The sequence below is a fragment of the Narcine bancroftii genome, chromosome 11, assembly GCF_036971445.1.
Source record: "Narcine bancroftii isolate sNarBan1 chromosome 11, sNarBan1.hap1, whole genome shotgun sequence".
In the NCBI taxonomy this organism is placed as follows: Eukaryota; Metazoa; Chordata; class Chondrichthyes; order Torpediniformes; family Narcinidae; genus Narcine; species Narcine bancroftii.
This window is the reverse complement of record NC_091479.1, coordinates 24,773,079-24,788,025: the sequence shown is the minus strand read 5'-3', so window position 1 is coordinate 24,788,025 and position 14,947 is coordinate 24,773,079. Positions and strand designations below refer to the sequence as shown.

Below are 14,947 nucleotides of genomic sequence, written 5' to 3'. Positions count from 1 at the left end.
ACAGTACAACATTGAGGGCTGAACGGCCTGTATTGTGCTGCAGTGTTCGATGTTCTTTGTTTCGGGCCTGAGTCCTTCTTCAAGGCCTGAGTGAAAAGCAGGCAGGCACCCAAATTAAAAGGCTGGGGAGAAGGAAAGAAAGGGGAGGGCACAGCCCAACAGAAAATGCGTTAATTGGACATGGACAGGAGGAGAGGTGAGGTGAAAATTGAGTGGGGGGGGGTTGTGTTGGCTCTGTGAATTCAGAGCTGGGAGAAAGGAGATGGGAAAGGGAGAGAGACATGAAGATAGATGGGGGGGGTGCCTAATGGAAATTGGAGAGTTGGAACTTTTGGCTGGAAGGGGATTGTGACTAGACAGGAAGCGTTTAGAGGGCAGAGGCCCAAACCCCAGCAAAACAGCCTCGCCAAGGCCAACACGAGTTGCGCTGAACGGCCTGATTCTGTGCCACACCTCTGTGACTCAACATGCAACTTTTTCTCAAATCTATGACAGCCGTGGTCATGAAGAACCACGAAGGACAGGTTTACAAAATATCATCATCGTGCGTTTATTCCCATGACGTTTACAGACAGATAATATTGTTAAACCAATTCACAATTAAGCGTGCTCAGGTAAGAATGATCAGAATGTTCCATTCGTTATTGCCTCGTGCAACAAAATATTCTTCAGATTTGGCCTTTTGCACATTTTGTACAGTATTCCTCAGTGTACAAAGAGAAACAGCATTTTCATTTTATAATATTATTGTACTCATGCTAAGGTCAATAACTGACCAGAGGTCAAATCAACAAACCCAATAGAGACCACCCATTAATAATTACTATATTAGCATAAAATTGTTGATTAGCCCACCCCTCAACTTGTAAGCAGAGCACTGTATTTATCAATTATAACACAACCGCTTTGCATTCCTGCAACCCTCTTGAAACAAACTGCAGTGATTTTGTGCAGGGCTCCAAGATGCAAATTAGTGGGTATCTTTCATTTTAAAATGCGTACCACATCAGGGCGGTGGGGGGGGGGGGGGGGGGAGACTTGAACTAAAAGACGACCTGAAGATTACAACTCAGACATTACTCTGAAGGATTTGGTCTCGAGGGGAGTTTGTTACAAAACAGGCAATATTCATAACTTCAAATAAAACATTTCCTTTTGCCTCCTCTCTTCCCTCCAAAATGAAACTTGCAAGCATTTAAAAACCCCAGTGTTTTACAATTTTAAAAAAACCGGGTTTCAGGTATTGTTCCCGGTTTTCTAGTTGCCAGTGCAATGGTCCACAAACAAAAATTCTCAAGCAGCAAAAGACACAGCACAGGGGTGGAAGATGTACAGCAAAGTTTTTTTTTAAAAAAACCTAATTTCTGGGAAAATATCAACATTTAAATGGAGTGGTGAGGTTGGAGGCAACCTTTTGAAAGAGAGAGTTGCAAAAAAAAAGGAATTTTCTCTGGAATGTGAACAGCTTGCAAGTCAAAGTAATTTAGAAAACAGTTGAGAGAGTGTTTAAGAATAAAGCAAAAGTGTAACAATTGTGGAATACCGCTGTTTTTGATTTGGAATACGTTCAATCCAACGGTGGTGTTACCATCAAATGGTTCGTCATTCGTGTCTGTCTGATTCCAGGCAGCCTGGCTTTACCCCCAGACATCCATGCAAAAGGAGGGTGTGCCAAGTAAAGACTTGGGCAACAGTGGGCAACCAAATCCAGGCCACTCACAAATTATTAAGCTCCTGCAGGGTTTGGTCAAGCATCTGATGCATGTTGAGGTTTTCTTCCTTAGCTTGCGCCAATTTCTCTGTTGCAAGATTAAAAGATAATTTCATGTAACACACATTGCCACCAAGATTGATACTCAAGGCATGCACACAGAACCCAGCTAGCAATGTTATTTACACTGTAAATGCAAGACAGAAATATCTTGTCCTGAAAGTGGGAAAACGAGCAAAGGTTCTACGAAGAATCTAATTTTCTTGCGTTTTATATAAGAAACTACATTTCATGCTTCTAAGACAGTAGTTCTCAACCTTTTTTTCCACTCACATACCACCTGTGGTTGGTAAGGGGGTATGTGAGTGAGAAAAAAAAATTGAGAATCACTGTTCCAAGACTTCTAGACCAGAACTATACAAGGATCCAAGTTCTTCCCAACAGAATATTGAAAGATGATCAAATAGGATGGTGTGAAGACTTGGAAATCTTGAACTTACAAATACATACATAGAGCCATCGTGGTTGGATTTACACATGCACATCCAAACAAAGTTGTACCAGGTCAGAATCGTTATGCTATGGATTTAAGTCATAGCATTTGCACCAAAGTTCTTCGGCAGACTAATTAACTTACTGAGAAATCTAAATCAAGAATTAGCAAGGCAGCCAAATTGTATTTGTCTAATGGGTGAAGGGAATTAAATCACGTTGAGGGACACTTCCCTTCACTGATGCAAAACAACGGACACAGGCTAGATATCTCCCCTCATGTCAGTCACTCAGGTCATTCAGGGCCAGCTTGAGCTCATTAGCTAGGAGCCGGTTTTGCTCAAGTTGGTGGTACAGGCGGTCTTCGAGATCCCCAGGCAAGAAGCAGGAAAGAAAAGTAGAAAAGTTTGAGTTAGGCAAGATAACGTGACAGGAAACAAAACAGCAAAGCTCAAGAACCAAACTGAATCCATGCACGTCTCGTGAAAAATCAGATCAAACCTCCGCAGCGTTACAGTGCCCACGTCTACATGCCCCCACACAAGGCACAATGCATCAGCATCCAGAATTCCAAGTACATCAGGGACTCCAATTTAACACATGGCCAAACCTTTTCCGTAGAACCAAGGTTTCAATGGTTAGTGAACTCTGCCTCAAAAAGAAATCTCCTGGCGATCATGTGCAGAGCTGGAGGTGTTGGAAATCAACTTACAATTCCTCCACATTACTAGGTGATAGTTGCTCTGTGCACAATTCAAAGAGGAGTTAGGATTACATTACCATTATTTAATTTCTCAACCCAATTCCAACCCTCCGTAGTGGCGCTGAGAGCATTAAACTAACATATGGTCTGGATCTGGCACCATAAAACATAGGAGCAGAAATAGGCTCTTCAGCCCATCAGTCTATCCTGCCTCTGATCCATTTCCCCACTGCCCAGCCTTCTCCCTATAACCTTTGATTAGCACTGGCTAATCGTGAACCTGTCAATCTCTACCTTAAATACACCCAATGACCTGGTCTCCACAACGGTCTGTGGCAACAAATTCCACAGATTTACCGCCCTCTGGCCAGTGCTGGATTTTGGCATAACCTAAACAAGCTACAGTTTAGGGCACACATGTCAAACTCAGGCCCGCGGGCCAAATTTGCCCCGTGATATAATTATATTTGGCCCGCAAGATCAAATATGTATTAGAGCTGGCCCGCTGGCCGCCGCGCCAGTATAGCACATGCACAGCTAATACTAAAAATCCCAGAATGCTTTGCAAATGCATTGGCGCCGGCCCGTCAGCCCGCTAATCGCCTCCACCTCCTCTGTTTACTTTTATTAGCATCTGCGACCTGTCGCCCAACTCACATGTAATAAACCCCCTTACAAAAAATGGCCAAACGAAAGACAGAAAACAGGACCTTTCAAGACAGGTGGTTCATCATTTTAAAAGACAAACCTGTTTGTCATTGAAGCAAGTTGTTATTTTTTTGACTTGTTGGCTTGTGGAAAAAAAAACATTTAAAAGGAGCTTAAAGGCTATAGAGAAATATTATTTATTGAATAATTTATTTCTCATTTGTTAATGCTTCTTCTGGAAAGAGTTTAACCAAAACTATTATTAAACATTTATTTTAATAAGAAAAAGTTAAACATTACATATGTTGAAAGAAGAGAAAACATGCAGACGTTGTTGAAAATTTTCAATAACTATTTAGTTTGGCCCACGACTTAGTCCAAGTTTTTAATTTTGGCCCTCTGTGATTTTGAGTTTGACACCCCAGGTTTAGGGCCTCACAATCCGCAGAGGCCTCAAAAATATATGTTAAATCTATTCTAAAATTTACATTTCCCCTGTAAGTATTGTTTCCAGGCTATACTATATTATAATCTATGATACAGATCAAGCCCACCAAATGATAAATCCATGATCAGTAAATGCAGTCATTTGAAAATAATTTTTATTGTGATTTTTAGCAAAAAGCATCCAAGCTTTATATACCCTAGGGCCTCACTGTCTAAACCCGACACTGCCTCTGGCTGAATAAATTCCTCCACCTCTCTGTTCCAAGCGGACACCCTTCGATCCTGAAGGCTTGTCCTCGACTCTCCCTCCACGGGGAAGCCACGTTTCCACATCTACTCTGTCCACGCTGTTCAACATTACAAATGTTTCAGCAAGATTCCCCCCCCCCCCCCGGCCTTATTCTCCGAAATTCCAACGAGTACAGGCCAAGAGCTTCTCCAGTCCCCTGCTTGGATTGCCCCCTCCCTGCTTCTCCAGTCCCCTGCTTGGATCACCCCCTCCCTGCTTCTCCAGTCCCCTGCTTGGATCGCCCCCTCCCTGCTTCTCCAGTTCCCTGCTTGGATCACCCTCGTATGATAACCCTCTCATTCCTGGATTCCTCGTATTCTTGGAACTCATCATTTTTTCTCTCTGGGTCAGCATAGGTTTAAGTTGAGAGGGCAAAGATGCAAGGGGCAAATCTTTCACATGGAAGGTGGTGAGTAAGTGGAACGAGCTCAGGAAGACACTGTGTTCGGTATGGACGAGTAGGGCCTGAGACTGTTAAATTAATCAATTTTAGACGACCAGCCTTTTCTCTGAATCAAATTATTTATTGTAATGTATACCAAAGTACAGTAGAAAAATTTACCAGGGAGAAAGACATGGAAGATGGAAGATGGTGTGTTCGGTGGGGGGGGGGGGGGGGGGGTTGGGTGGGTAGATTGAAGCAATGTAAAGAAGGACTTATTAGATCCCTGCTGAACATTTTAGTGTCAGATGGAATCTATGGGAATAAGGAAGACATGGACAAGATGAGGTAGGCAAGTTGTTTCCATTAGCGGATGACAACTGGAACCAGGGGACATAGCTTCAAGAGTTAGGGTGGTAGATTCAGGACGGAGATGAGGAGGAACTGCTTTTCACAGAGGGTGGTGAATCTAAGGAATTCACTACGCATTGAAGCAAATGGAGGCAACCTCAGCGAATATATTTAAGTCGAGGTTGGATATATTTCTACATAGTAGAATCAAGGGATATGGGGAAAAGGCAGGTAGGTGGAGATGAGCCAATCATCAGATGGATCTCATTGACTGGCCAGGCAGCCTCGACAGGCCGGATGGGCATCTCCTGCTCCTATATCTTATGTTCTATGAAAATAGCAGGGGCTCTGACCAAGATGTTAGCCACAGGCAAGCTGCCAGAACACACTGAGAGGAAACTCAGCAAGTCAAACAACATCTGTGGAGAAAACTATTCATTTATTTAGAATTTAGACATAGAGCATGGTACAATTTGGCCTTACAAGTCCATGCTGCCCAATTACACCCCATTAACCTATACCCCAGTATGTTTTTGAAGGGTGGGAGGAATCTGGAGACCACACAAACACAGGGAGAACATACAAACTCCTTACAGACAGCGTGGGATTCAAACCCAGGTCCAGTCCTGATCGCTGATGCCGTGAAGGGGTTGCACTAACTGCTCGGCAACCGCACTGTCCTTGATTGATAATATTGGGTCAGAAACCCTCAACAAGACTGAGTGGGCACAAGGGAGATGGCCAATAATAAGCTCAAGGTAGAAGGGGTCAGACTAGGGCCACCAGGAGAACTAGTGAAGCAGGGGATCCAAGCAGGGGACAGGAGATGCAGGGAGGGGGCGATCCAAGCATTGGACTAGAGAAGCAGGGAGGGGGTGATCCAAGCAGGGAACTGGAGACGCAGGGAAGGGGCGATTCAAGCAGGGGACTGGAGAAGCAGGGAGGGGGCGATCCAAGCAGGGGACTGGAGAAGCAGGGAGGGGATGATCCAAGCAGGGGACTGGAGAAGCAGGGAGGGGTCAATCCAAGCAGGGAACTGGAGAAGCAGAGAGGGTTTGATCCAAGCAGGGAAGGGGGTGATCCAAGCAGGGAAGGGGGTGATCCAAGCAGGGAAGGTGGTGATCCAAGCAGGGAGTAGTTGATCCAAGCAGGGAGAAGTTGATCCAAGCAGGGAGGGGGTGATCCAAACAGGGGAGGAGTTGATCCAAGCAGGAAGGGGGTGATCCAAACAGGGAAGGGGGTGATCCAAACAGGGAAGGGGGTGATCCAAACAGGGAAGGGGGTGATCCAAACAGGGAAGGGGGTGATCCAAACAGGGAAGTGGGGTGATCCAAACAGGGAAGGGGGTGATCCAAACAGGGAAGGGGGTGATCCAAACAGGGAAGCGGGTGATCCAAACAGGGAAGGGGGTGATCCAAACAGGGAAGGGGGTGATCCAAACAGGGAAGGGGGTGATCCAAACAGGGAAGGGGGTGATCCAAACAGGGAAGGGGGTGATCCAAACAGGGAAGGGGGTGATCCAAACAGGGAAGGGGGTGATCCAAACAGGGAAGGGGGTGATCCAAACAGGGAAGGGGGTGATCCAAACAGGGAAGGGGGTGATCCAAGCAGGGAAGGGGGTGATCCAAGCAGGGAAGGGGGTGATCCAAACAGGGAAACGGGTGATCCAAGCAGGGAAGGGGGTGATCCAAGCAGTGGACTGGAGAAGCAGGGAGGGGTGATCCAGGATAGACAGAAGGGGAGTGTGAGGAGTGGTTAAGAGACTGGCAACTGATTGGCAGAAGCTAGACAGAGAGACTGGGGTCACATGGAGGAAGACCAATTGTACAGGGAGAGGCAAGTGGAAACCAAGGCTGCCAGTGCTGGAATCGAAGAAGGCGGTAATGATGAGAACTACGAGACGGTGGGGTATGGGGGAGGCAGGGAGAGGAGTGGAGTGAAGAGAAGGCAAACTGGACCAGATGGAACCTAAGGGGGAGTTGATCCTATTCGTAAAATGTGGGTAGAAGTGGATGGAAGCTGGAGTGGAGGTGAAGTGCAGAAGTAGGTGGAAGTTAAATATAACATTTTATATTTTTAGATTTAGACATTTTACGGTAACAGGCCCTTCTGGCTCACGAGTCCGTGCTGCCCAAATACCCTGATTAACCTACAACCCCTGTATATTTTTAAGGTTGGGGGGGAACTGGAAACCCACGCAGACACAGGGAGAAAGTAAAAACTCCAGGTCAACTGTGCTATAACATCATCTGTGCCACTCTTTGTCTCAGCCTCCAGTGCTGGTGAACCTTTATTTTTGCTGGTACTCCCCCAGCCCCTCCCCACCCTCCTCCAGCTCTTCCCTTCTTGCCACTCTCATTCTCCTTTGTCTGGAACCTGTCTCTGTGTCCCAACCACGCCTCATCCTCCACATCTGTCCCATCAGCCCTCAACTCTCCCTGCCCTACCAATCTGCATCTCGCCTGCCCTACCTCTCCCACCCTTCTTTTTCTCCCACAGATGAAGCGACCTGCTGATTTCCATGCTATTTTTGCTCGACATTCCAGCATTTGCCCTCTATGTCTAGTTGACAGCTCATTTTCTTCTTTAATACACGAAGGGCAGCAGGGTCAAGGTCGGTGAGATTTGTAGGGAACCCACTGGGGAAAATCCAAAGGGACGGAATATTTAGGCGGCATGGTTGGCGTAACACGGTTTCAGCGCCATCGACCAGGATTCAAATCCCGCGCTATCTGTAAGGAGTTCGTACGTCCTCCCCATGTCTGTATGGGTAACCCCCAGCGGCTCCAGTTTCCTCCCGCCGTTCAAAACATATCAGGAGTTGTCAGTTAACTGCGTGTAATTGGGTGGCATGGGGTTGTTGGCCAGAAAGGTCTAAAAATAATATCCATTTGGAAAGGCAGGACCTGTTCAGCGATAATCAGCATGGACTTGTCTGGGGGAATCTTGCCCATAGATGAAGGAAGGTGGGAGAAGCTCTCTACTGCGAGACCAGTCGAGAGCTGATCAACTGCAATACTGGTTAATTGGATCCAAAGTTGACAGCGATTTGAGGCAGAGATGGATGGACGGACACTCTCTCGATCGGAAGGCCATGTGACCAGTGGTTTACCGCAGGGATCGCGGCCAGGTCATTGCCATTATGAAGGATTTGGATGAGCTTAAGGGAGGTATTGCAAAAGGATAATGGGGTGAAGTATTGGCAGATGGAAGTTAATCCTGACGCTTGCAAAGTGTTGCGTTTTGGCAAGTCAAATGGTGGGACACCTACTGTGGTTGGACATGAAGGGAAGTAGATTAACAGATCACCTGGCGTTCAAGGGCATTGTTCCCTGCAAGTGGCAGCCTGTGCAGAAAGGGTCGCGAAAACGGCAGATGGTTCACAGCGCAGGCCATGGAACATTAAAGATGAGAGGTCACCTTGCAACTTTACAAAGGTCACAGCTGGCATACTGTGTAGTTGTCGTCGCACTGTTAGAAGGAAGCAGTTGTGCTGGAGAGAGTTCCGAGGAGATTCACCAGGATGGAGTTAGTTTAGGCGAGAGATTGGACAAGGCTGGGTTTATTTTCTCTAGTGAAGAAGGCTGAGGGGAGATCCGAGCAGAGGCACACAAAATTGTACACTGGAAAATTTTCCCTAGCTATGGGTAGGGAATTTGAAGGATGAGCTGTGTTTTTTAAATATTACAGTAAAATCCCTGGTGTCCAGCACCTACAGGGATTGGTAAATGCCAGATAAATGAGTTTTCCTGTTGCTTGAGGGTGTGTATTGCACGAACAAAGAACTCACCGTGAGGCATGCCAATTTTAAACCTGTATTTTTTTTAACCCATTTATTTTCCACAATTTATTTTTGTCGGTTGCTTGAATTCTGGATAACGGGGATTTTACTATGTATAGATAGCTACACAGGGAGTGGTCGAATCTACAACTCACTGCCAGAGAAGGTGGAATCAGGGACAATTACCGGCAGATCAAAAGGCACAAATAGGGAAGGGATGGGAGACAGACAGCAGCAACCAATGTCGGGGGAAGGACCTGTCTGTTTAATTGGAGGGCATGGGGTCGTCACCTGATGAAGGTGACAGAGTTGTGCCAAGAGTTTGAGTTTGGTAACTGGAGGCAGAGGGTGACGGTGGTGGATTTGTGAGTGGAAGTTTGTGGTTTACCACAGGGAGCAGTGTTTGGACCCTTTCTGTTCATCAACACCTCACGTGCCTGGGTTTAGGAAGCATGACGAACAAGTTTGGAAAACCAACGGTGTTGATCGAACCGCAGTTATAATCTACTGGATATTGGTTCAGGTGGACAGTGCCATAGCAGGTGGAACTCAATTCTGATCGGTGAAGTGTTTTAGGTGGCCTAAAGGTAGCAGCACAGGTGCACACAACTGTTCTGAAAGCATTTAGGATCCTTTCCATCATGAGTGATAGAACACATGAGCCACGAGGTGATGGTACACTATAGAAAACACGGTTAGGCCATAGCCCTGTGAACAATGCTGGTCACCACAGGATGGGGCAGCACTGGAGAGGAGATTATATTTAGACATGCAGCATACCAACAGGCTCTTCCAGCCCATGAGTCCATGTCACCCAATTGAAGGGTGGGTGGATGGGAACTGGAGCACCCAGAGGAAACCCACACAGACACAGGGAGTATGTACAAACTCCTTACAGATTCGAATTCCCAGTTGCTGGCGCTGTAACAGCATTGCGCCAACCGCGCCAATCGATCAAGGTTGCGTCTGGGACAGAACGTTTCCATTCCAAGCACAGGCTGCAAAGTGGGATTGGTTTTCCACAGAAGGGAGACAGTGAGGGACACGGGGAGCATACATAGTCGGGCAATTTTCCCCAATGCAGAGTAATCCAAAGCTAGAGGCCACAGACTCAAGGTCAGGGACAAGAGGTTCAGAATGGGTTGGGGCGTGGAACACACTGCCAGAGGAGAGGGGTTGGGGCGACAGCACACTCACTCCCAACATTTACGTATCTCGATGAGCTTGTGGAGAGCTGGGAAATGGGATCAGTCGTTGGGTCAGCATGCAAATGGTGGGCCGAAGAGCTTGTTTCTATGCTTTATGACTAAGTGTATGACTCAATCCAACAATGTCCACAGGAGCTGGCGATGGTAACTGGGCAGTAGGACTGGAACTGTTGACAGTTCATCTCCCAACCAGATCCATCACCAGCAGGTACACTGCATCCCTCTAGTGACAGACCCTGCAAGAAAGGACTAAATAAATCACTGGTAGCAAGAAGGGAACTTAATGCAGATGATTATATATGAAAATACCCTTAAAAAAGCAGTCATTAATGTCCCAGATAACACTCTCTCACGGACGTTGGATCAGATGAACATTGATGACACAAATCTTCCGACACCGGACAGCAATACAGCAAAGTGACTCCCAACAATCCCACAAGTTGCGTGGTGGACATCAAAAGCCACCTTCCACCCACTTCATCCAATCTGTGGGACAGTGCATCAAATCACAGTGAAATGTCAGAAACAAAGCTCTGCAGAACAGGGCAGATTGCGGTCGCCAAGGGGTATGTTTTAATATAAACTTGTGTTGAACTGCCTGGAACTTAAATGTATTTGAAGTTGTGAAACACAGGTAGAAAAAGTTTGAAATATTTGTCAGAGCCTTCAATGCTAATTGTTTATCTGGAAATATTACCCACTGAAATCTCATCTCTGCCATCTCTAGCTTAAACCCAGCCTTTAGCACAGGCACTTCTGTCGTGCGCACCCAGAGACAAGGGACAGGCCCAGTCTGCCCACAGTGGGAAACCAGGAGCAGGGGGAGATACGCAGTCCCCTCTGCTCCCCACTCAGCAAGCATGGTGGTGACGCGATACCTCAGCACCAGTTTCCTGGACGAACAAACCTCAGGGTTTTATGAGATGTCATGTTTATATTCTAACAATAAATCTGAAGTTTGAACTTTAACACCGAATCCCTTGCATCTAAAAATGAACTCTCAGTTAGCACAACGCTGATACAGTGGCAGCGACCAGGGTTCAAATCCCGCGCTGTCTGTAAGGAGTTTGTACCTTCTCCCCATGTCTGCATGGGTTTCCTCCCTCCCTTCAAAACATACGGGGATTTGAGGTCAATTGGGTATAATTGGCGGCCCAGGCTCACGGGCTAAAAGAGCCTGTTATCGAGCTGTATGTCTAAATTTAAAAGATCTTCCACAGATAACTCCAAAGGTTCACAACCATACAAGGTTCCGCTCCTTGTTAAGAGGAAACTGCCATCCCAGGGAGCAATTGCTCCGTCGCTCCACAGCAAGGTCCTGCCGATCGTCCCCCTGCCTTGTACCACATCGCCCACCTCTGCATAAAGTTCCATCTCTGCTCGGCCCATTGACGATATCCAGGCCCCTGAGTGGCCAACTGCGCAATCGTGAGCAGACTTGCCAATCTCTCCGTCCCTGCAGGATGTCAATTGTCAAAACAAGCCCACTGAGGGGCTTTTGATACACGTGCTGAAGTCAACAGCACAGAAATGAAGTAAAATCTGACACTACCACCTGCTCCAACAGAGAATTAATGACAGGCCACACTGGGCTACAAACGCCCATCAAACAATCAAGCTCTCATATTATCAAATTCAGAACTTGCAAAATCGATCCCCCTCCCTCCCCATTTTTAGTAAGCGTTCTTTCTCATCAGCCTCGTGCTTTCAAGGCCATTCATTACAACACAGTGCAGGGTTTATAGTCATACCAATGTTGTGTATTCCCCGCCTGATGGTCAATGTTGACCTCGCAGACCTGTTGGTTACCATGGAAGGGCCATACAGAACTTGCTCCACAGACATTGGACATTTTACCCAAATGGTTCATGCACACGTTTTTTTCTCCCCAACAACTCAAATGTATCCATTTCTCCCTCATCTACTTCTCCAACGGGGAAGGTCTGGGCCTGATGTCCCGCTCACCCAGGGAAAGTGTACGCGTAATACATCGCCTCTCCATTCTCGGTGTAGTGATTGCCGCGTGGTCACTGTCTGGGTCGCCAGGCAGGAGGTCACTGCAAATGGTCTCTCCTACATTACTGCGTCTGTAACAACACCTTCTTGTCAGTGTCCCCCGTTTCCACTGAGTTTGCTACATCATGGTGCGATCGAGTGTCCGGCAGTATAACTGGATGGGTGGGCTGGGCTCGTTAGCCTTGGTTGGCAGCTAGCCTAACCCCTGGTTCTAGTCTTCCCCACCAAGGGCAACCGTTTAATTTTTAAAAGTTTCTATTCGATCCCCTCTCATTTCTTCTAAATTCATCACTGGATCGTGTTTAATCTCTCAAATACAGAACACTGCCCCTGCAGTGAAAGGTTTACACTGCGGGGTCGGTCGGACTGCCTGCAGCCCTCACACCTCTCCTGAGCTGTCAGGGCTGACCGTCGCAGCCTTGCCAGAGAGAATCCTTTGGCAATGAGCTGCAAGTGCTTCTTGTAACACCGTCTCGCAAATTCCAAACCTGTACCTGTACCCCATCTCGTGCAAGTGGGAAGGGGAATCCTGCTCCAGCTTCAGTGCAAGTTACAATTCAAATATAACACCGACCCAGACATCAATATTCTTGTGCTGTATTGAATTTAACGAGCCCAACATTTTTGTTTCAGATTATATTTGAGACAAATGCTTTGATCATTTTCTGAGAGAGAAGCTTTTTCATATTCCAGTAAAGACATTTAAAAACCATTTAGTTCAGTAGGAACTAATAGAGTTCAGAACTTCCCGTAGATATTGGGATTCATTTATTAGTTTCCCTTCAATCCAGCTTTGTTTTTTTCCATCCTTCGATGTCACAATGCCAATTGCTTCATTCATTATTCAAATGGTTCTACAAGCACTGCCCTCCCTGTAAACTCAGAAAGAAACTTCCAATTGTGGGCAACGTGCAAGGAGTGACCCCGGAATTCCACATTGCACCAGCTCGTGGTCTGTTCAAGTCTCCGCTCAGTGCATTTGCTTCATTAGGGGATTGAACTCCTTAATGGTGGGGTCATGTAGCAGCTCCATAATGGTGGGGTCATGGAGGAGCTCCATAACGGTGGGGTCACGGAGGAGCTCCATAACGGTGGGGTCACGGAGGAGCTCCATAACGGTGGGGTCACGTAGGAGCTCTACAAATCTCTGGTGAGACTACACCAAGAATATTGTGTTCAGTTCTGGTCACCTCATTATAGGAAGGACGTGGAAGCTATGGAGAGGGTGCAGAGAAGATTTACCAGGATGTTGCCTGGATTGGAAAATGTATTACGGGACAAGGGTAGCGGAGCTGGGGCTTTTCTCTTCGGAGCGAAGAAGGACGAGAGGAGACTTGAGAGAGGTTTACAAGAGTCTAAGAGGCATAGATAGGGTGGACGGCCAGCGTCTGTTTCCCAGGGCAGGAGAAGCAAACCCCTGAGGCCATCTGTACAGAGTGAAGGGAGGGACGTTTCGGGGAGACATTGGGGTATTTTTTTGTAAATTTTATACAGAGTTGCCAGGGGAGGTGGCAGAGGCTGGAACAATAGGGACATTTGAGGGACTCTTAGGCACGTGAATGAAAGTAGAGGGTTACAAGGTAGGGTTCCTTTGTCAGCACAACATCGAGGGCCTGTACTGTGCTGTGGAACACTATGATCTAGAAGCAAATACACCCAAAGCCATTTATTTCCATCCTGGCCCACGATTTAGTTTTCAAAGTTGCTGTTTGAAAATTAGAAAAGTGCAAAAGTTCATCTAGAAATATTTATTTTACAGTTAAGCTTGGAAGAGAGAGAGAGACTGTACAAAGAACATGACCCACATTACCAAAAGCATGAAACAGCCACAGCAGGTGGAACAATAGGTTCGGCCAATTTACAGATTCAAGTGAAGAATTCAGAAACAGTTAAAGCAGCAGCTTGAAGAGATCGTTGGCATTTCAGAGAAGCAGATTATCTGCGCAAGAAAAGGTACAGAACAGCAATGAATGACACGGCAGAAACAGGTGGAAGCAGAAAGCAAAAGAAACAAAAAAAAAATCAATGGATAAACTCTAGCAACTTTCAAACTTCAATTCCAAAGCCCAGCCACACCAACTTTCATGGTCAGGGAACAAACAGAGCTGGAGAACCAAAGCAAGTTAGTTGGAAGCTGTGCTGCAGAGGACATGCAGATCTATTATCCTGCAGTTACTTGGAGCATTTCCACAAGCCAGTTTCAACTGACAGATGCCCAGCTGGTAGGCAAGCAAAGGGATTCATGCCAAGCTTAAGCAGAATTCAGACTGGCATTCCAGCATTCTCACACTTTCACACCGAATTCCCCTTTGGAGTGGAAGATGGCGACAATGAGCAGTCATTAAAAACACACTGAAACACTGGAGGAGCTCTGCGGGTCTCGCAGCGTCCCTAGGGGGTACAGACATATTCCCGACGTTTTGAGCCCCGAGTCCTACCTCGAGGAAGGACACTGACCTGAAACTTTGGTTCTATATTGTGTGGACGCTGTGAGACCGGCTGAGTTCCTCCGGCATTTCCGTGTTTGTACAACAATCAGAGTGTCTGCATACTTTCAGGATTCATGCCCTCCCTCCAACGATGGAATTGCAGAGCAGAATAGAATTGTTTCACCCACATCAATTCCTAGCACTGATTGGATCATGGTCAAGGGCTGGTTCTCAGCTGCTTTGCTGTGAACAGTAGTCTCAAATCCTTGCAACCCATGCATGAATGACAACACCTGGCAATTGGGAGGCTTGTCAAAGTGAACTGAGAAGAGTGAGGGCCAGCAGGCTCCTGCTGGAGCAGAGGGAAGGGTGGCCAGGAGCTGGACGAGGAGGGGCAGTGCTCTTCTGGACTGGATGAGGCTCACATTGGTTGTTGGCCACACAGATTAAACATGTCCTTGGGGAGTACAAGGGAAATAGATGCACACTC

At 46.8% G+C, this 14,947-nt stretch overlaps 1 protein-coding gene across 13 annotated transcripts in view; it reads right to left on the bottom strand.

Annotated features, from left to right (window-relative positions):
- Positions 1-534: 534 nt before the first annotated feature.
- Positions 535-14,947, bottom strand: part of tpm1 (tropomyosin 1 (alpha)) — a 40,780-nt gene continuing 26,367 nt past the window's right edge. For 7 of the 13 annotated variants that reach the window (XM_069902945.1, XM_069902944.1, XM_069902950.1 and 4 more), the window contains one exon: positions 535-1,799. In XM_069902945.1, coding sequence (XP_069759046.1) covers positions 1,717-1,799 — 83 coding nt within the window. In that variant the 3' untranslated portion in view covers positions 535-1,716. Of the gene's footprint in view, positions 1,800-13,761; positions 13,968-14,947 lie in introns of those variants that run through there. The other 6 variants (XM_069902943.1, XM_069902941.1, XM_069902939.1 and 3 more) reach the window with 1 other exon arrangement.